This window comes from Bos javanicus, chromosome 22 (genome assembly GCF_032452875.1).
Source record: "Bos javanicus breed banteng chromosome 22, ARS-OSU_banteng_1.0, whole genome shotgun sequence".
Lineage (NCBI taxonomy): Eukaryota > Metazoa > Chordata > Mammalia > Artiodactyla > Bovidae > Bos > Bos javanicus.
In genome coordinates, this window is record NC_083889.1 from 28,846,598 (window position 1) to 28,868,150 (window position 21,553).

The 21,553-nt window shown below is 40.9% G+C and overlaps 1 protein-coding gene across 2 annotated transcripts in view; it reads left to right on the plus strand.

Annotated features, from left to right (window-relative positions):
* Positions 1-20,722: 20,722 nt before the first annotated feature.
* SHQ1 (SHQ1, H/ACA ribonucleoprotein assembly factor) overlaps positions 20,723-21,553 on the plus strand; it is a 101,078-nt gene continuing 100,247 nt past the window's right edge. The window contains exon 1 of one of the 2 annotated variants that reach the window (XM_061396397.1): positions 20,723-21,009. In XM_061396397.1, coding sequence (XP_061252381.1) covers positions 20,867-21,009 — 143 coding nt within the window. In that variant the 5' untranslated portion in view covers positions 20,723-20,866. The remainder of the gene's footprint in view (positions 21,010-21,553) is intronic. The other variant, XM_061396398.1, reaches the window with a different exon arrangement.

Sequence of the window (21,553 nt, forward strand, 5' to 3'; positions counted from 1 at the left end):
AGCCCACGAGGCTCTGCCATCCCTGGGATTCTCCAGGCAAGAACACTGGAGTGGGTTGACATTTCCTTCTCCAATGCAGGAAAGTGAAAAGTGAAAGTGAAGTCGCTCAGTCGTGTCAGACTCGTAGCGACCCCATGGACTGCAGCCTACCAGGCTCCTCCATCCATGGGATTTTCCAGGCAAGAGTACTGGAGTGGGAATCTGCATAAACAAACCTTATCAATAAATATAGTTTCATTTTAAAATGTAAATCTTTGGCTCCCTTGGCATTTATTCTGGGTGAGTTTGGGCCCAACCTTATTTTGTCTTCATATGGTTTTCTCAACACTTAAACTGCACATCAATTCTAGATGCCACCTTGGTCATGTGCTGCATCCCTAGGTGTATTTTTGGATATCTTGGAATTTTCTATCCCATTCTGCTTCTCTGTCTCCCATGTTAGCATGCAGTTTTATTTCCTTAGAATGATGACACGTTTACATATTTAGCAGGATGAGTTCCATTGTTTTAGAGCTTCCCACGCCATTCTTATTTATTTTTCCATATGAACTCAGAACTAGCTTTCTCATTCTAAAATTCAAAAAAAGCTTTATTGGTATTAATAAAAATTTATAAATTAACTTACAATGAATTAACATTTCCACGATGTTGTTTTCCTAGTGGAGTATAATTAAATGTCCCTTATTGGTTCAGTTGCTCCCCTGGAGAAGGGAACAGCTACCCATTTCAGTATTCTGGCCTGGAGAAATCCATGAACTGTATAGTCCATGGGGTTGAAAAGAGTCGGACATGACTGAGTGACTTTCACTTTCTTATTGGTTTAAATGTTATTTGGTATCCTTTGAGGATGCATAGACTTCTCTTGATATGTGTCACTGACCTGGTGGGAAAACAAGGAAAATCTCTGAAGCCAAGAAACTGTAAGAAGGTAAGAAATCCAAGAGATTATTCAGCATTGTAGTGAAATTTTTCTTTGGATGGGAAATAAAACCTAGAACCTAAACAAGTTGTGAAGTTAGAATGGCGACATTTGAATAAACTGGGTTCCCCAAAGAATGACTCTGGGACTCTTAACAGTCAAAGCTATATAAGGCAACACTCAACTGAGTGATAGTGTTCTATCAGGTCCATCCCTAGAATTCTCAGGGTCTGGGGTGCGACAAAAATTAGAGAACCACCATTATAGCACAGGGAACTCTACTCAACATTCTGTAATAACCTATTTGGGAAAAGAATTTGAAAAAGAATAGATGCATGTATATGTATAACTGATTCACTTTGCTATACACCTGAAACTAACACAATATTGTTAATCAACCAGCATTACTGTTTAGTCACTAAGTTGTGCCTGACTCTTTTGCAACCCCATGGACTGTAGCCCGCTGGGCTCCTCTGTCCATGGGATTTTCCAGGCAAGAACACTGGAGTGGGTTGCCATTTCCTTCTCAAGGAGATCTTCCCAACCCAGGTATCAAACCACATCTCCTGCATTACAGGCATATTCTTTACTGCTGAGTCACCTGGGAATCCCACACTCCAATATAATATAAAAGTTAAAAAAAAAAAAAAAATGGAGACCCACCTATCCTTTGCTTAAATATTTACAGGTCAAACTAACCACTGTCAAATAGCATATGTTCTATGCTCCTGCATGGCAAATGTGTTTTGATAGCAACCTTCAAGTCCAGGAGGAACTTCAAGATTTCTACACATATGCTTGGAGGTGGTGGAGTGCAAGTCCCTAGCCCCAGTCTTGAGCTCATCCCCTCTTCCCTCCACCTGTACCCAAATGCCCAAGCTTCATCCACTCTCCTGCAAATACCTGCCTTTTGGCCACCCTCAAGCCTAAGGGCATGTATGCTAGGGGCAGTTTGTCTTCAGGAGGACCACTCAACAAAGAGGCCTGCACCAAGATAGGTCTCAGGACCCTTTAGATAGGGAATTGCAGAGTCTTGGATATCCAGGGTATATTCCAGGCCGAGGAGGAGCCAGGGCTCTGGATGGGCTCTGCCTGAGAAGGGCCAGAGTGGGACCCAATAAAACAGGGGGCCTAGCAGGAGCCATTAGACCCGAGGTTTGAGGATAGTAGAGGTCTGTCTACTAGGAATGTCTTAGCAGAAACTGGAACAGACTGTACAGCTATGACTTAGGACTTTGGATGTCTCGGTAGATACTAGTGTGGAGAGACAACTGTGTCTGAGGACCATGCGGGACTGGACAACTGTGTGTATCTGAACAGACACAACTCCAAGGTTCAGATGCTTCCTCAGGCCCACCCCACTCTACTCAGTTCTGTGATTCTTGGAAAACTTCCTAGAGGTAAAATGACACCTTGGGGTGAATTAGGGAGGTAGAGAAAAACCTGAAGCCCTTGAGTCTACTCCAAAGAGATTAAGGAAAAACTCTGAAGTGACTGGGTTGGCCACAAATTGATTTGGCAAACTGCTGCTAGACAAAGAAATTAAATTCAGACAAGGAAGAATCAAAGTTACATTTTTTCACACCTGAGTTGTGTGCATTGAAAGTTCATACCTAATACAGCTTGTACTGGTGCTTCTTGGGTTCACTAGGGTTTTAAGATCCATCTAATTTTTTAAATTAATTTTTATTGCAGTATAGTTGCTTTACAATGTTATGTTAGTTTCTTCTGTACAGCAAAATGAATCAGTCATACATATACATATATTCCCCTCTCTTTTGGATTTCTTTCCCATTCAGGTCACCGCAGTGCATAAAGTAGAGTTTCCTGTGCTATACAGGATGTTCTTACTAGTTACCTATATTTTATACATACTATCAATAATGTGAGAGTGAAAGTCGCTCAGCCGTGTCCGACTCTTTGCAACGCCATGGACTATAGAGTCCATGGAATTCTCCAGGCCAGAATACTGGAGTGGGTAGCTTTTCCTTTCTCCAGGGGATCTTCCCAACCCAGGGATCACACCGGCTGAGCCACGAGGAAAGCCCATCAGTAGTGTGTATATGTCAATCCCAATCTCCCAATTCCTCCCACTTCCCCCTTCCTCCCTTGGTATACAAATATTTGTTCTCTACATCTGTGTCTCTATTTCTGCTTGCAAATAAGGTCATCTATACCATTTTATACTCTGGCCACCTGATGCGAAGAACTGACTCATTGGAAAAGATCCCAGTGCTGGGAAAGATTGAAGACAGGAGGAGAAGGGGATGACAGAGGATGAGATGGTTGATTGGCATCACTGACTGGATGGATATGAGTTTGAGCAAGCTCCGGGAGTTCGTGATGGACAGGGAAGCCTGGCATGCTGCAGTCCATGGGGTTGCAGATTCGGACACAACTGAGCCACTGAACTGAACTGATACCATTTTTTTCTAGATTGCACACATATGCATTAATATACAATATTTGTTTTTCTCTGACTTCACTCTATAGATAGTCTCTAGGTCTGTCCATGACTTTACAAATAACCCAAGATCCATCTACTTTTTAGGACAACCTGACTCACAGTTCATGCCCCTCTCACCACAGGAACAGGGGAAGAAGCTCAGAACTCTGGTCTGAATAGAACGTGGTGGTCCTGTGGGGGATTGCATGATGATTGACAACATGGGACCAGAGGGGACTATTGATATATGGATTACAAATAAGTCACTTCAAGGTCACTTCGACCAGTAGTTCTCTTGGTGAAATCAGAAAAAAATTTTGCTATTTAAGTGTGTGAATTTTATCCAAATTTTCAGTGTATACATATTAAATAAAGTTAGACTTCTGAGAATTTTTGCTGTGAAACTGGACAGTACCAAACAAGATAATGTTGAAGGAAGACAGCCTGAGGCCAGGGGCGGTGGCCGGGAGGACCAACCCCATGCCGTGGCTTACGGGCACAGGAGGGTGTAGAGGAGCTATCCCACATTGAAGGTCAGGAAGGGCGGTGGTGAGGAGATACCCCTCGTCCAAGGTAAGGAGCATTGGCTGTGCTTTGCTGGAGCAGCCGTGAAGAGATACCCCATGCCCAAGGTAAGAGAAACCCAAGTAAGATGGTAGATTTTGCAAGAGGGCATCAGAGGGCAGACACACTGAAACCATACTCACAGAAAACTAGTCAATCTAATCACACTAGGACCACAGCCTTGTCTAACTCAAAGAAACTAAGCCATGCCTGTGGGGCAACCCAAGACGGGCAGGTCATGGTGGAGAGATCTGACAGAATGTGGTCCACTGGAGAAGGGAATGGCAAACCACTTCAGTATTCTTGCCTTGAGAACCCCATGAACAGTATGAAAAGGCAAAATGATAGGATACTGAAAGAGAAACTCCCCAGGTCAGTAGGTGCCCAATATGCTACTGGAGATCAGTGGAGAAATAACTCCAGAAAGAATGAAAGGATGGAGCTAAAGCAAAAACAATACCCAGCTGTGGATGTGACTGGTGATAGAAGCAAGGTCCGATGCTGTAAAGAGCAATATTGCATAGGAACCTGGAATGTCAGGTCCATGAATCAAGGCAAATTGGAAGTGGTCAGACAAGAGATGGCAAGAGTGAATGTTGACATTCTAGGAATCAGCGAACTCAAATGGACTGGAATGGGTGAATTTAACTCAGATGACCATTATATCTACTACTGTGGGCAGGAATCCCTCAGAAGAAATGGAGTAGCCATCATGGTCAACAAAAGAGTTCAAAATGCAGTACTTGGATGCAATCTCAAAAACGACAGAATGCTCTGTTCGTTTCCAAGGCAAACCATTCAATATCACAATAATCCAAGTCTATGCCCCAACCAGTAACGCTGAAGAAGCTGAAGTTGAACGGTTCTATGAAGACCTACAAGACCTATTAGAACTAATACCCAAAAAAGATGTCCTTTTCATTATAGGAGACTGGAATGCAAAAGTAGGAGGTCAAGAAACACCTGGAGTAATAGGCAAATTTAGCCTTGGAATACGGAATGAAGCAGGGCAAAGACTAATAGAGTTTTGCCAAGAAAATGCACTGGTCATAACAAACACCCTCTTCCAACAACACAAGAGAACACTCTATACATGGACATCACCAGATGGTCAACACTGAAATCAGATTGATTATATTCTTTGCAGCCAAAGATGGAGAAGTTCTATACAGTCAGCAAAAACAAGACCAGGAGCTGACTGTGGCTCAGACCATGAACTCCTTATTGCCAAATTCAGACTTAAATTGAAAAAAGTAGGGAAAACCACTAGACCATTCAGGTTTGACCTAAATCAAATCCCTTATGATTATACAGTGGAAGTGAGAAATAGATCTAAGGGCCTAGATCTGATAGATAGAGTGCCTGATGAACTATGGAATGAGGTTCGTGACATTGTACAGGAGACAGGGATAAGACCATCCCCATGGAAAAGAAATGCAAAAAAGCAAAATGGCTGTCTGGGGAGGCCTTACAAATAGCTGTGAAAAGAAGAGAAGCGAAAAGCAAAGGAGCAAAGGAAAGACATAAGCATCTGAATGCAGAGTTCCAAAGAATAGCAAGAAGGGATAAGAAAGCCTTCCTCAGCGATCAGTGCAAAGAAATAGAGGAAAACAACAGAATGGGAAAGACTAGGGATCTCTTCAAGAAAATCAGAGATACCAAAGGAACATTTCATGCAAAGATGGGCTCGATAAAGGACGAAAATGGTATGGACCTAACAGAAGCAGAAGATATTAAGAAGAGATGGCAAGAATACACAGAAGAACTGTACAAAAAAGATCTTCATGACCAAGATAATCATGATGGTGTGATCACTCACCTAGAGCCAGACATCCTGGAATGTGAAGTCAAGTGGGCCTTAGAAAGCATCACTACGAACAAAGCTAGCGGAGGTGATAGAATTCCAGTTGAGCTATTCCAAATCCTGAAAGATGATGCTGTGAAAGTGCTGTACTCAATATGCCAGCAAATTTGGAAAACTCCGCGGTGGCCACAGGACTGGAAAGGGTCAGTTTTCATTCCAGTCCCAAAGAAAGGCAATGCCAAAGAATGTTCAAACTACTGCGCAATTGCACTCATCTCACACGCTAGTAAAGTAATGCTTAAAATTCTCCAAGCCAGACTTCAGCAATATGTGAACCATGAACTTCCTGATGTTCAAGCTGGATTTAGAAAAGGCAGAGGAACCAGAGATCAAATTGCCAACATCCACTGGATCATCGAAAAAGCAAGAGAGTTCCAGAAAAACATCTATTTCTGCTTTATTGACTATGCCAAAGCCTTTGACTGTGTGGATCACAATAAACTGTGGAAAATTCTGAAAGAGATGGGAATACCAGACCACCCGATCTGCCTCTTGAGAAATTTGTATATAGGTCAGGAAGCAACAGTTAGAACTGGACATGGAACAACAGACTGGTTCCAAATAGGAAAAGGAGTTCTTCAAGGCTGTATATTGTCACCCTGTTTATTTAACTTATATGCAGAGTACATCATGAGAAACGCTGGACTGGAAGAAACACAAGCTGGAATCAAGATTGCCAGGAGAAATATCAATAACCTCAGATATGCAGATGACACCACCCTCATGGCAGAAAGTGAAGAGGAACTCAAAAGCCTCTTGATGAAAGTGAAAGAGGAGAGTGAAAAAGTTGGCTTAAAGCTCAACATTCAGAAAACGAAGATCATGGCATCCAGTCCCACCACTTCATGGGAAATAGATGGGGAAATAGTGGAAACAGTGTCAGACTTTATTTTTCTGGGCTCCAAAATCACTACAGATGGTGACTGCAGCCATGAAATTAAAAGACGCTTACTCCTTGGAAGGAAAGTTATGACCAACCTAGATAGCATATTCAAAAGCAGAGACATTACTTTGCCAACAAAGGTTCGTCTAGTCAAGGCTATGGTTTTTCCTGTGGTCATGTATGGATATGAGAGTTGGACTTAAAGCTGAGCGCCAAAGAATTGATGCTTTTGAACTGTGGTGTTGGAGAAGGCTCTTGAGAGTCCCTTGGACTGCAAGGAGATCCAACCAGTCCATTCTGAAGGAGATCAGCCCTGGGATTTCTTTGGAAGGAATGATGCTAAAGCTGAAACTCCAGTACTTTGGCCACCTCATGTGAAGAGTTGACTCATTGGAAAAGACTGTGATGCTGGGAGGGATTGAGGGCAAGAGGAGAAGGGGACGACAGAGGATGAGATGGCTGGATGGCATCAATGACTCGATGGACATGAGTCTGGGTGAACTCCGGGAGTTGGTGATGGACAGGGAAGCCTGATGTGCTGCGATTCATGGGGTCGCAAAGAGTCGGACACGACTGAGGGATGATGTGATCTGATCTAATCTGAATGCTGCTCTGTGTTATCATGCTCCAGTCAGTTCTGATTACAGCAAGATGGTACTGGCACTTGAAGTCATGTGATGACATAGAGTAGAAACCTAAGAAATGATTCTGGACAGTGTTCATCTGTACTGTGAATTAAAGAATGCTTTTTGAGTCAGTGTGGAAGGATGGCTTCGGTGTAAACAAGTGCCAAAATACTTTCAGAATGGACTACAAAGTTGAATATAAACAATCAACCATAAAGAGCTGAAAGAAAACAGAAGTAAATAGTTTCATGAATTTAGTTTGAAGACAGCTTTGTGAGCATAGCCAAAGTCATTCTTGTTTATAGTGGCCAAGAAATTGGATGTAACTGAATTATATAATCACTGGAATAAAATTTTTATCAAATCAGATAAACAAATAATGATACATTGATTCAATATAATGTAGTCACATAGAAAGGTTTTTCATGACATAATTAGTTTTAAAATGAGCTATCAAAAAAGTATGTACTGTTTAACTTTATTATAAGAAAAAACTCTACATAATACTTAGCTAAAAAGTGTAGAACATTAATACTCTGGTTATCTCTCACTGGTGAATTTATATTTTTCCTGTTTTTCTGTATTTTCTTATTTAAATAAACAATCTCCACAAAACTCCCAAAACTTCTGTGAGACTTCTCTCTACTAACCAATCTTTACTATTTTTAAATTAAAATTAGTGGAAGCAGAATTATTCACAGTAGTCAAAAAGTTGAACCAAGCCAAATGTCCACTCTAATAGATAAACTAAGACGGTATATCCATACGATGGAATACTATTCAGCAATAAAAAGGAATTAGCTACTGAGTCACATTACGGGATGGATGAACTTCAAAAATATGCTATGTGAAGGAAGCCAGACACAAAGGGCCACTTAATGTATGGTCTTATTTACCTGAAATATCCAGAAAGGCAAATCTATAGAGACAAAAGTAAATTATTTCTGATCTGCAGCTCCAGGCAGGAAGAAGGGTTAACTGTAAATGCACAGAGAGATTTTGTTGCAGGGAACAGAAATATTCCGGAAGTGGATTAAGGTGATGATTGCTCAACTCAGTAATAAAAAACGCTGACTGGTACACTGAAAACAGAGTGAATTTCATGAAATGTAATTTATGCCTCAAAAAAGTTTTTTAAAAAAACTTAATGGAAAATTTGGTGAAAGTTCAGAAACTAAAAGATTTAGAGGTTTTGTTGTATTCTGGTGTTAACATGAAAGAAGAGGATGAAGAAAGAATGATTAGAGACTTCACAACTGCAAAAGAGAGAATCTGGCTTTATACACTGTGGTTATCTGTCCAGATATTTGGGATGGATATGGTTTTTTGTTTTGATGCCAGGGAAGAAAACTTATCTAGATTTAGACACAATGAATCATGATTCTATTTCCTTAACCAACTGTGGGTTCCTGGAGAAAAGAAACTAAGTCCTAGCCTTGAGTATTAACTTTTGCCACCAATCTGCTATGTGACCTTCTCCCAATCACTTCATTTTTCTGAATTTCAGTTTCTTTATCTTACAGAAGTGTGAGTTGTACTAAATGGTTCTTATAGCCCTGTTCAGCTGCAGAATTCTTTTCCTGGGCATTCACCCCTCCCAAGGATTGCCCTAGACTCTTATCTAGTCCTAATGCTTGTTGCTTCAGTTTCTGTATCCTCCACATCAGATAAAGTGACCTGGTTCCACCCCCATTTATCTGTATTTTTTCCCCTGGGAGCCTTTGCTCAGGCCCCAGATTTATCAGAAATGAGATTTTTCTAATTGTTCAACCCCCTACACATTTCTCTATCTCTGGATCTCTCTCACTGGATTTCTACACTTGATTGTCTTTCATTGCTATTCTGTTTATCCCCTGCTGCATTGCAAAACCTCCCTCAAACCTAACAATTTGAAACAACAATCATTTTCTTAGGCTGAAAATTTTGTGAGTCAGAAATTAGGGCAGGCAAAGTGGGGATGGCTTGTCTCTCTTCTGATGTAACTGGGGCCTCAGCTAGGGTGGCTCAAATCCTAGAGGTGGCTGAGATGGGACTGTAAGCTTCGAGCTGTGTTTCTGGCTAACAGCAAGATTTCTCTGTTCTTCTTCATGTGGTATCTGCCGAAGCTTAGATGTCCAAGATGGCTTCTTCACTCTTGAAAATGGTACCTGGGCTGGGATGGCAGAGGCAGTCACTGCTGGCCACACAGCTTCTCCAAGTGGCAGGTTGGGCTTCCCCACAGCATGGTGATCTTAGGGGTAGCTAGATTTCTTGCTCGGTGGCTGGCTTCCTTTAGAACATGTGTTTCAATAGTCTGGTTGGAAGTGGCAAGGTTTTTTATGACCTGGCTTTCCAAGGTGACACCTGGCAGTGTCACCACTGGTACCACAGGGCCAACCCAGCTTCACACTCAGGGGTGGGAAGATGCAGCTTTGGAAACTGGCTACTGCAATTGCTAATTCTTCTGTGTTTCATTTTCACAACTAGAGTCTAAATTATTTGAAGTTAGAGATCATTTCTTTCATCTTGTATTATCTCTTCTCTCTCTTCCTCCTAGATCACCAAGAACAGAAACATGTGTTTTATAGATGGTGGACTAAAGGTGGGATAAACTCAGAGGTCCCAATCCTGACTGTGTTACTTATAAGCCGTAAGACCCAGAAAGTCACTCAACCTCTTTAAGTCCAAGTTTTCTCATGAATAAAATGAAGGCACTGGTAATATAAAGTCTGTTTCCTCCCAGAGCTGAAATAATGACATTGTTTGCAAAACACTTAGAAAAATGGCTCATATAAGCAACCAATAAATTTATTGTTGATTAAATTTATACCATAAGTTTATGATAACTTGGGGGCAGTATTACCTAGAGGCAAAGAAAAGAGCATAAGCATTATTTTCCAGGATGAAAAAAAAATTCCATAAGCTGTGATAATGAAGGCAACAGGTTCTGTTCTCACTGGCTGGAGACCTCTGATGCCATGAAGACAGAAATTTAAATTTTCTTATTTCTTCATGTTTTATATAAAGAGAGAAGGCACTTAACTGGCTACAAATTATGATTTTCAAAAATCACCATAAAAATGTTGTTAACTACTGAAGTGACAAAGCAAGATGAGTGTAAATAAACAAAACCCATAAGGAAAAATATTGATTTGAAGCAGAGAAAATGTCAATGTAGGAAAAATAAGTGTAAATAGAATTTGAGGGATGAATGAACACTTAGAAATGTTGCAAAAACCGGAGTGCAGAATGGAGAAAAGCCAAGGGAGAAGATTGGGAGAAGGTTTCAAGGCTATGTCTTGATTATGCACCATTGACAATGACATAATTACTACCTACATTCCAAATGCCATGGCCTCTGGTTGAAAAGGGTGTACTTTTATTTAGGAAAAAGATAATTAACATGAACTCCCCTGGGAAAATAACATAAAATTATCCAGTTATGCTACTTCAACTTTACAGAGAAATACTTATATCAACTTCATAGAGAAGTACTTATAAAGAATTTACAATAGACATAATCAACAGAAATTGTTTCAAATTGCAGGGGACCTATTTTCCTCCTCCTTAGAGCTCATAGTTTAGCTTAGTGTTTTCGTCAGAAGGTTAGTTTTCTTCTGAGTGACTACAATAATCAAAAGGCATTCAGGAAGAAAGAGAGTCTTGGCAACAGTTTTTAAAAAATATTGGCAAATTCATGGCTTCCAGACCCCTTGGTGAAGGAACACCAGGAAATGACACTGCAGAAAAATCAAGGAGGCTGTTGAGTTAATTTTAAGAATGTTGATATTGAAAGTAAAGTGGGAACTCCAGTCTATTTGGAAGAGTAGACCTGTGGCACGAACAGCATCTTATACTAGGGCTCCTGGGAACAGACTCTAAGAAGGACCACTGAGTGCAGATGGTTTTGGAGGGGGTGCTCTTTGGAGACCCACCTGCAAAGAGAAAGAGGCACAGGACAGAGGCCCACAGTGCCACTGCAACCAAGGCCTCTGCCAATTCTGCAGGGAGCCCTGGAGCCGGGATGGCTTTCAGTTACTTCTCCCATCTGAGGTAGGGAACCCAGGACCTTTATATCCTGCATTAGCCTCATGGAAGTGGGTAATTTTGGACGAGGCACTACTCTGCAGTCAAGGACAATGCCCTCTGAAGGACATGACTGTGAGCCATCAGCAGTCTATATTCCCAGCATCCAGGCATGAGTCATCACTTCTGATCGTTTTCTAGTCATGTGCAGGATTTATTTTATTATATATTGATAAATTTCATACAGTAAGTTGCTTAATCTTATATATGTGTATGGCTCTCTGAATTTTCCATATGTATATATATCCACATAATTCTCAGCCAAATCAAGCTATAGATTAAATATTCAGCACCCAGCAGGCTTTCTCACACCTCCTCCTAGTCAGTAACCATCCCCTCAAAAGTAATAACTGTTCTCACATCTATGATCATGGATTAAGTTTTGCCTGTTTTGAACTTCCTATAAATGGAAATATCTAGTATGAACTCTTTTGATTCTAGTCTTTTTTCCCCTGACATATAAATGTTCTTTAATAACTCTCTTATCTGCTTGATTTTATTACTTAAAAAGGCAGAGGGTATCTGTTTTTTGGATTTTTTAAACTTTTCACCTTTTTAAAAAATTGAAATTTTATTGATTTACAGTACTGTGTTAGTTTCAGGTGTATAGCAAAGTGGTTCGTATATATTTGTTCTTTTTTCAGATTTGTTTCCATTTTAGATTATTACAAGATATTGAATATAGTTGCTATACAGTAGATCCTTGTTGTTTACCTATTTTATACATACAAGTGTGTATCCATTAGTTCCAAATGGTTTCAAATGGTTCCTAATTTATCTCCCTTCTTTTACTTTTCAGTAACCCTGTTTGTTTTCTATGTCTGTGAGTCTACTTCTGTTTTGTGAATAAGTTCATTCATGTCATTATTTTTTAGTTTCCACATATAAGTGATGCCACATATTTGTCTTTATCTTACTTAGTATGAAAATCCCTAGGTCCAATCATGTTGTTGCAAATGGCTTTATTTTATGGTTTTGCTGTGGGTCAGCGGTAAAGAATCCGCCTGCCAATGTAGGAGATGCAGGTTTGATCCCTGGGTGGAGGTGATCCCTTGGAAAAGGAAATGGAAACCCACTCTGGTATTCTTGCCTGGGAAATCCCATGGGCAGAGAAGCCTGGCAGGTTACAGTCCATGGGATCTCAAAAGAGTTAGATACAACTTTGTGACTAAATAACAATACTCCATCTTCTTTTGGATCTGGTCTTTTTAACTTAACATGCCTACGTGATTCTACATGTTGTGTATAGCTATAGTCCATTCTTTCTTATTTCTGTTTAGCAATACTGAGTAAGTATACCACAATTTGTCTACTCTTGATGGGCACTTGAATTGTATCTAGTGTAGCATGTAATGGATAATACATCTCTGAACTTTCCTGTGCCTGTCTCTTAATGGACAATTACCACTCATTTCTGTTATGTATCAAAGAGAGGAATTGTAGGGTGCTAGGGCATACATATGTTTAGTTCTAGTAATACTGCCAAACAATTTTTTCAGGTTCACTTCAGTTCAGTTCAGTTGCTCAGTCGTGTCCGACTCTTTGCAACCCCATGGACTGCAGCATGCCAGGTCTCCCTGTCCATTAACAGCTCCTGGAGTTCACTCAAACTCATGTCCATAGAGCTGGTGATGCCATCCAACCACCTCATCCTCTGTCGTCCCCTTCTCCTCCCATCTTCAATCTTTTCCAGCATCAGGGTCTTTTCAAATGAGTCAGCTCTTTGCATCAGGTGGCCAAAGTATTGGAGTTTCAGCTTCAGCATCAGTCCTTCCAATGAATATTCAGGACTGATTTCCTTTAGAATGGACTGGTTGGATCTCCTTGCTGTTCAAGGGACTCTTGTCCAAGGTAGTTGTACAAATTTACAATCCCATCACAGTCTTTGCTGCAAAAAGAAGTACATTTAAATGATTTCTGCATGAAGGACTAAAAACACGTTCTCTGTGAATTAAGGAAAAGATTAGTTCTGTTAAGGATAGTTGGATTATAAGAACTTTAAAAAGAGTAACATAAAAACGTGTATCATGTATTCTCTGTGGATATTGTAGATAACTTTTCTCCAGCAGTTTTGAAGGACTGTAAGGAATGGTAAGAGGTTCCTCAAGCTGTATACATAGGTCAGGTACCCTCAACTTATTCCCTAAAAGTAGAGCCTGAGACAGAGATTCCGATGCATGTGACTTACTGTGGGGGTATTACTCAGGAGAAATCTGTAAGGAAGGAAGTGAAGGAAAGGGAAAGGGGAGAAGCTGAACAAAGATGTGGGCTCAGGGAAAATTTGCCCTTAAGAATTCTGGGGTGTAAGCCACACTGGAGTCATCTGCCCTTTAAGGCAGTCTTCTGTACCCCATAATAATCCTTATGGTTGTGGATCTGGGGTACGTGGCGGCGGCGGTGATAGTTACTTCTGGGAGTCTTCCATCAATCTAGGGCAGTCATTCTCAACTATGGCCTATTTGGTCTCCTAAGAGACATTTGGCAAAGTCTGGAGATATTTGTGGTTGTCACAATAGCAGGGTTGGTATTGGAATTGAGAAATAAGAGGTCAGGGATGCTGCTAAACATCTCACAATACGCAGGCGGGCTCCCCACAACAAAGAATTAGTTGGCTCCAAATACCTGAGGTGGAGAAACCCTGAACTAAGGAAAGTCTTTGGAGAAGAGGTCATCCCAAATGTTTGTGGCCAGGTACAGATGGGCCTCCTGGGTCCATAAAGAACACCTGGGCAGGGCGTCAAAACAGTACCTTCTGTAGATGTCTTTTATATATACGATAGAAAACAATAAAGGAAGCTCAAAGTGCAATTTGGTTAGCATTTTCCCCGTGGTCTGTATTTCATCAAATGGAATGGGACTAGCATCTTGGAATGTATGTTGCTAAGCCCTTAGCCAAACCCTGCACAAAAAATGTCAAAACAAAACAAAAAACACCCTAGGATTAGCTGTAACTGTTTTAGTTTTTTTCCAGAACTTTATTGAGCTTGTATACAATTGGAATTGGACTAAGTCTTAACTGAAATACCCATGACTGTGCTCTTTTATTGCTAACACTGTGCTCTTTTAACAGCCGTAACTTGAATAGGCTGAAAGACTGGTGCAAAGATAAAAAATAGTTGTGCTTAACAATAAAGGGGTTTAAAAAACACTGGGCACATCACCAGTGTCCAACTCATGCTCATGTACCCTGTTAGGTCTCCATCCCTTAATCCTCTTTTACAATCCAAATTTCAGAGCTTCTCTGGTGGCTCAGATTGTAAAGAATCCACCTGCAATGCAGGGAGACCCAGGTTCGATCCCTGGGTTGGGAAGATCCCCTTGAGAAAGGAATGGCTACCTACTTCAGTGTTATTGCCTAAAGAATTCCATGGACAGAGGAGCCTGGTGGGTTACAGTTCATAGCTTTGCAAAGAGTTGGACATGATTGAGCTGCTAACGCTTGCTTGCTATCCAGGAATTCATCCAAGCCCTCTTAGAAATAGTTTATAGCTCAAAATTGCAAAACTTCAGATTATCTAGTCCCACTGTATATAGAAGGATAGTTGTTTTTCAAATTTCAAAATGGGTTATCTAGTTTGTATTCTAACTTTTGTATTTTTATTCTAGTTTCCTGATCTTTGCTTATGATTCTATTGGTCTCACTTTTTTTCCCCTCTTGAAACAAATCATCACTTTGTTCACTTCTTTTTATGTGTGTGTGTGTGTGTAATAAAGTTTTATTAAAGTATAAAAGAGATAGAGAAAGCTTCTGACATAGGCATCAGAAGGGGGCAGAAAGAGTACCCGCTTGCTAGTGTTAACAATGAAGTTATATAATCCAAAGAATATCTGGAGGTTGTAAAGACCTCATCAGACCTACTCCCATAATTTACATTTTAAGATAACACGGTCCTCAGGCAAGATACATCCTTGTAAAGACCAGGTCTACTCCCATAATTAACATTTTAAGATAACAGAAGGTTGAATCCAAAGACTGTCCTTAGGCAGGATACATTATTGTTATATAATCCTAAGGAATGTGGAGAAAGAAAAAAAGTTTGTCCTTTCTTCCTCCTTGAGAATTCCAGACCCCTCTCTCCTTGGGGACCCCTAGACTCCCTATCAATCTGCCTAGGAAATGACTCTCTTATTCCCCCCTTTTCTTTTAGGAGAATTATGTTGCCTAGGGAAAAGGGGCATCGTTCTCGTTCCATAACTGCTTCCGAGCTGACAAGGGGTGTTGTCCCTAAATTGGTGAGGCAACATATTCTCCTAATCCTCATATTGAGGATATCTGATCCAGGGGCCCCAAATATTAGTTGGAGGAAGCTACAGCAGTAGCAGGAGTTTGAGCAACCACTTGTAACTTAAAAGCTTTCATGCGGCTAGAAACAAATCCAGTTATACAATTACAGATGCAGGGAGCAAACAGCAAGAACAAAACAACCAGAATTATTGTAATTAAGATAGTTGTCCACCATGGGGAACTAGTTAGTGTCTCCCAAAGTGAGGCAATTGAGGAATCAAAGTTAAAAGTCACATTATGTCCATAGTTAGAGTACAAAGTTGCACCAGTCCATTTTAGGGTTGGTAGATGTCATCAGATGAAGAAGAGGCATCGCATGTGATTGTTGTCGAAGGTATTCACAGACTTGGAGAAAGTCTTTTCCTTGAAGTGGGGATGTCCACCACAGGAAGCCTTCCACTGATGAACAGGGGAGCGCTCCGCAGACCCAGCAGTTAGACCGATTGTGGAATGTAACATAGGAGTGAGCCCAGGACAGGAAGACATTGTCTTGAGGATCCAACAGCAGACTCAGGATATTTGGAGTCAGCAGAAGTAGACTCACATAGATTATCAGGCCTATCCGCTGCCCTTTGCTTAACTCTAGAGCTCGGGTCAGAGCCACAAGCTCTGCTAACTGAGCACTGGTTCCCTGGGGGAGAGATTTTGCTTCCAAAACCTGTTCAGCAGTCACCACTGCATAACGTGCTTTACGCTTTCCATCCCGAACAAAAGAACTGCTATCTTGTCCTGAAGGATTCCAGAAGAGCCCCCAAGATGAAAGGTTGTTGTTGAATCACAAGAATACACCGGGATTCTTGGCCCCCGGAGGAGAAGAATTCAATCTGGGGCCAGAGACGAGGCTTGATTGCTCAGAGCTTTTGTGTAATAAAGTTTTATTAAAGTATAAAAGAGATAGAGAAAGCTTCTGACATAGGCATCAGAAGGGGGCAGAAAGAGTGCCCCAAGGGGGCAGAAAGAGTACCCCTGTTCACTTCTTAAGAATTAACAATAACAGTGATAAATAAGGAAGGTACAGTTATGGTAAAATATTCTTGCCAAAAAACAGTCAAATGAAATACTAGATATAATGCCATGTTGGGTGGAAATAATGAAAAAATAAGGTATGATACCATTTTTGTTTAAATTCTCTCTGTACTTTTTATGAGTAGGAAGATACTTTTAATGAATTTTATGAATACACTGACAGTCATAAAAGATATGTGCCAAAATAATAACAGTGGTTAAAGTGTAGTTTGCAAGTTCTGTATAAGATCCCACCATCTCCCAAAAATGGCTCAGAGAATGAACTAGAGTTATAAACAGCTTATACAGGAAGCTATTTCCAACATAGATTAAAACTCTGTTCTTCATTAACATTGTCTTACTTGCCTAAGCGCCTGCCACCTTCTGGAAGCAAGGGGGACTTCACCATTAAAAGATTTCTAATAGTAGAATTTTGTAATAGGGCTGCAACTGGGATTGTTCTTAGAAAATATTTTTAAATTAACATTTAATTTTGAATCATGTGGATCACAATCAAGTTATTAGACTAAAAGAGGGGATAATTTAATTCAATCAGAGATGGCAGGTTATATGCATGCTTGTGCATGCTAAGTTGCTTAGGTCTTGTCCAACTCTTTGTGACCCTATGGATTGTAGCCCGAAAGGTTCCTCTGTTCAAGGGATTCTCCAGGCAAGAATACTAGAGTGGGTTGCCATGCCCTCCTCCAAGGGATCTTCCCGACCCAGGGGTCAAACCCAAGTCTCCTGCATTGCAGGCAGATTCTTTACCATCTGAACCATCAGGGAAGCCCAAGAATACTGGAATGGGTAGCCTATCCATTCTCCAGGGAAACTTCCTGACCCAGGAATCGAACTAGCATCTCCTGCATTGCAGGCATATTCTTTTTTTTTTTTTTTTGCAGGCAGATTCTTTACCCGCTGAGCTACCTGGGAAGACCACCAAACTGATCACAGGAAAAAAGCTATTTTTAAAATAGTGAAAGGCCATCCAAAAATAAGGCTTAAAACAATGGAAAAACAAACAAACCCCTGGCAACTTTAAACGCTCAAAAAAGATGAACATTTTCATTCTTGTTTTCTTCCCTCCAAAGCAGAGTTAACATGAAATGTTGAAATGATGTCTTTATTTTCAAGCATTGTCTATATCTAGAAATAAGAATTCAACTGGATCTTTGAACCAATATTGATGTGCCTGAAAAAGAACCCAAGAAAAACAATAAACTAGTGTTGCAGATATTCATTTATAGTGTGATAATGCTCCCCAAGCATTAGAGACATAAAGTAACAGGGTACTTAGAAATGTATATAGAAATCTAAAAATCTCTGCAAGAGTGGCTAGAGGGGTTATTCTTGATGAAGCAGGAGAAATAACCAAAGTCAGACAGCAGTCAAGGGAATTTTTCTGTAATATTCTGTTTTTTAAAAAAGAGAATGAACTTTTCACTTGTGTAATTAACCATTAATTAGAAATCCCAATAGAGTGAACTATGACTTGCAAATAAAGTCATAAATCCCTGTTTTATATATATATATATATATATCAGTATTTGTGATATAGCAAATGCAATATATATTTTGAATAAATACATAACAGCAGCAATGTACCTTATGGTCTGTTTATCTGTATTGCAACAATTTGTCTGTGTGTGTTGCCAAACCAAGAGTAAAACATCCAGGAAATACGTAGATCTACTGTGTAAAGTGCTTTCAAATAGACTTTCCTCAGGTGTAGCTTCAGCATCAGTTAATTCTTTGGCATTAATAATTTAAAAATATTAATCCTTGTGACCTCCAGGAATGAGGTCCCATGGCAGATGTAAAGATTCTTTTTAGAGAAGCTAATTTGGAATGAGCCAGCCAAAGGCCTATCTCAAGGGATTTTTTGAGGGCTACACTAATTCCATGTTTGCATCACTTCATTTTCATTATAGAGCACGTGTTATTTGTAGGGCTAAATATGATCTAAAGCAGGAAGACTTGTGCTCACAATGGGAAACAAGCTGGGTAGGAGGTAGTATATTGGGAGCCAACTCTATAGTATTTTAGAGCTTGAGCTCAGGAATCAGACTCACTTGGGTTTCAATTCTCATTGCACCACTCACTAACTGTAATCTTGTGCACACTATGGGGATATGTAATCCCTAGTTCACAGAGCTGTCAGAATGGAAAAATGAGATCATTATAAAGGATATGGTGCAGTGCTGGCACATAGTGAGTATTCAGTCAATTCAATTAATCCCTCTGCTCCCCAAGCAATGGATGAATGGGCAGAGTACTTTTTAAATTGTTTAACATAAACCTCTTGTCTTTATCAAAACTCTCAGATTTAAGAACGCATTGAGTCAGTTCTAATGAGGTGGATGAAACTGGAGCCTATTATCAGAGTGAAGTAAGCCAGAAAGAGAAACACCAATACAGTATATTAACACATATATATATGGAATTTAGAAAGATGGTAACAATGACCCTATATGCAAGACAGCAAAAGAGACACTGACGTAAAGAACAGACTTTTGGACTATGTGGGAGAAGGTGAGGGTGAGATGATGGCATTGAATAGTATTGAAACATGTATACTACCATATGTAAAATAGATGACCAGTGCAAACTGGATGTATGAAGCAGGGCACCCAACGCTGGTCCTCTGGGACAACCCAGAGGGATAGGGTGGGGAGAGAAGTGGGAGGGGGGTTCAGGATGGTGGGACACATGTACACCCAGGGCTGATTCATGTCAGTGTATGGCAAAACCCACAACACTGTAAAGTAATTAGCCTCCAATTAAAATAAACAAACAAACAAAAAACTCCCAGATTTAAGCAGATTGATTTTTATTTTGAATTTTAAATTTTATTTACTCCTATTGATATGCTTAGTCCTAATTAATTTTCAAGACTCATAAAAAGTTGGAGGTTGAAAAGGTTTTTTAGGTTATCTGATCCACTGTCTCCAGAGATGACTTTCACTTGCCTTTCACTGATATTTAAAATCAGGAAATAAAAACATTTCTTGGACTATTCTAGTAACTGGTGGAATAACCAGAAATAAAATGAGAGGGAAGGAAGGCCAAGGGAATATGCAGGGGAGGAGAGAGCCTAGTGGGAGAGGCATTGAGAGAGTATGGCCAGAATAAAAAGGAGAAATACAAGGAAGAGAAATAAAAAAGACAGAAAAGAGGACCTCGAATAAGTGTAAGGAGAAAAGTGAGAAAAGAAAAGAGGAGAAAGTACAGAGGCTTTGCTATTCGTCATTGCAGACACTAATACGGTTTAAGAGTCAGATGTTACGGATTTTGGTAATTGTAAAATGCATGATTGTAAGACATATTGCTTAACCTTTGTGAGTCGTGTTCTTCGGCATTCGTGGTGTAGATTAAAAGAGATGAGTGGAATGGACGTTCACTAAACGAGCAAATTCTGTTCAATTAAGGAGTTAGGAAAAGGAGAAAAGTGGCAGAAACGGACAGAGGGAGAGAGGCATGGAGGGAAAGAGGAGGAGATAGAAATCGGTAGAGAATGAAGGAGAGGGAGAAAGGGGAGTTATTGACAAGGCAAGTGAGAACTAAGGAAAACCACAGTAACGGTGTTTCTGTGGTTTCTGCGGTGACTGCTCCAACACACCGAGCCTCGACAACTTGCCGGGAACCTTGTTAGAGCTTAACATGCACAAATGCATGCTATCCTCACACCGTTTCTACGAGGCTAGGTTTCTAACCTTATTTTATAGAAGAGATTTCTGAAGCATAGAGAGGTTCTGTAACTTTGTCAAAGTCGTAATTCTGGGTATTGGAAAGAAAGAATTTAAACGCAGGTTTCACTGCCTGCAAAGCCAATGCTGTTAAAATCATCTCTGCTGCTGCTGCTGCTAAGTCGCTTCAGTCGTGTCCGACTCATAACCCTCAAAGAAGCTTACTGGCTCTGAGGTGGATTCTTGCCCGGGTTCTTGCAAGTTATGCCCTGGGTTCAATTTCTGCGCACAAAGCCTCACTCCTCCGGTCCCTTCTCTAGCTCCAAGCGCACAGCGTCCCGTCTTCATGGAAACCGGCGCGAGGCGGGATTTCCTCTTGCACGCACGCGCACTTCCGCCTAGAGCCGGAAGCACCGTGTCTAACAGCGGGTACCAGCGCGTGGGTACTTCTTGGAGAGTTTCAGTGGCAGGCCCGTGGCGGCTGCGAGAGTGGTCGACTTGGGCGCCCGAGTTCGGCGTGGTGATGCTGACTCCGGCGTTCGATCTTAGCCAGGACCCCGACTTCCTGACTGTTGCCATCCGCGTGCCTTACGCCCGAGTCTCTGAGTTCGATGTCTATTTCGAGGGAGTCGATTTCAAATTCTACGCCAAGCCGTACTTTCTCAGGCGAGTTCCGGGTGTTTGGCTCTGGGAAGAGCATGTTTTGGGGATTCATTTATTCATTCATTAGATAACTGCTTATCGAGGGAGGACTTCTCGGCATCGCGACTGCCTTTTTCCGATGTACCAGCAGCAGGTGCCGAGGAAGCGAACTCTTTTGGGCTTGCGCTCTGAATGCTGCAGAAGCTTATTGTTTCTTATATCTTCTTACATCCCCGCCTGGAAGAGATTCCGGAGCCACTTTAGAACGCAGAGTTTGGGACCATAATCGCCTTTCCTGTTTTTGTCCTGTCGCCCTAGTTCTTGTCCCTTTTCCTGTTTCCTTTTCGCTCTGCGTTAGTCCTCCTTGTCCTGAGACAGCTCACGCTGCCTTCCCTACTAACCTGTCGGTTTGACTTTTTCAGTCCACGTCCTGTTCGCCGACCTCCTGGCTGACGCTTTCTCTTCCCTGAAATTTTCGCCTTTCTTGGTCCGGCTCATGCCATAGTCTCCTTCACCTCTTCGTTGTTTGGTTCTTCTCTAATTTTACCCCTTCATTGTCGTTGTCATC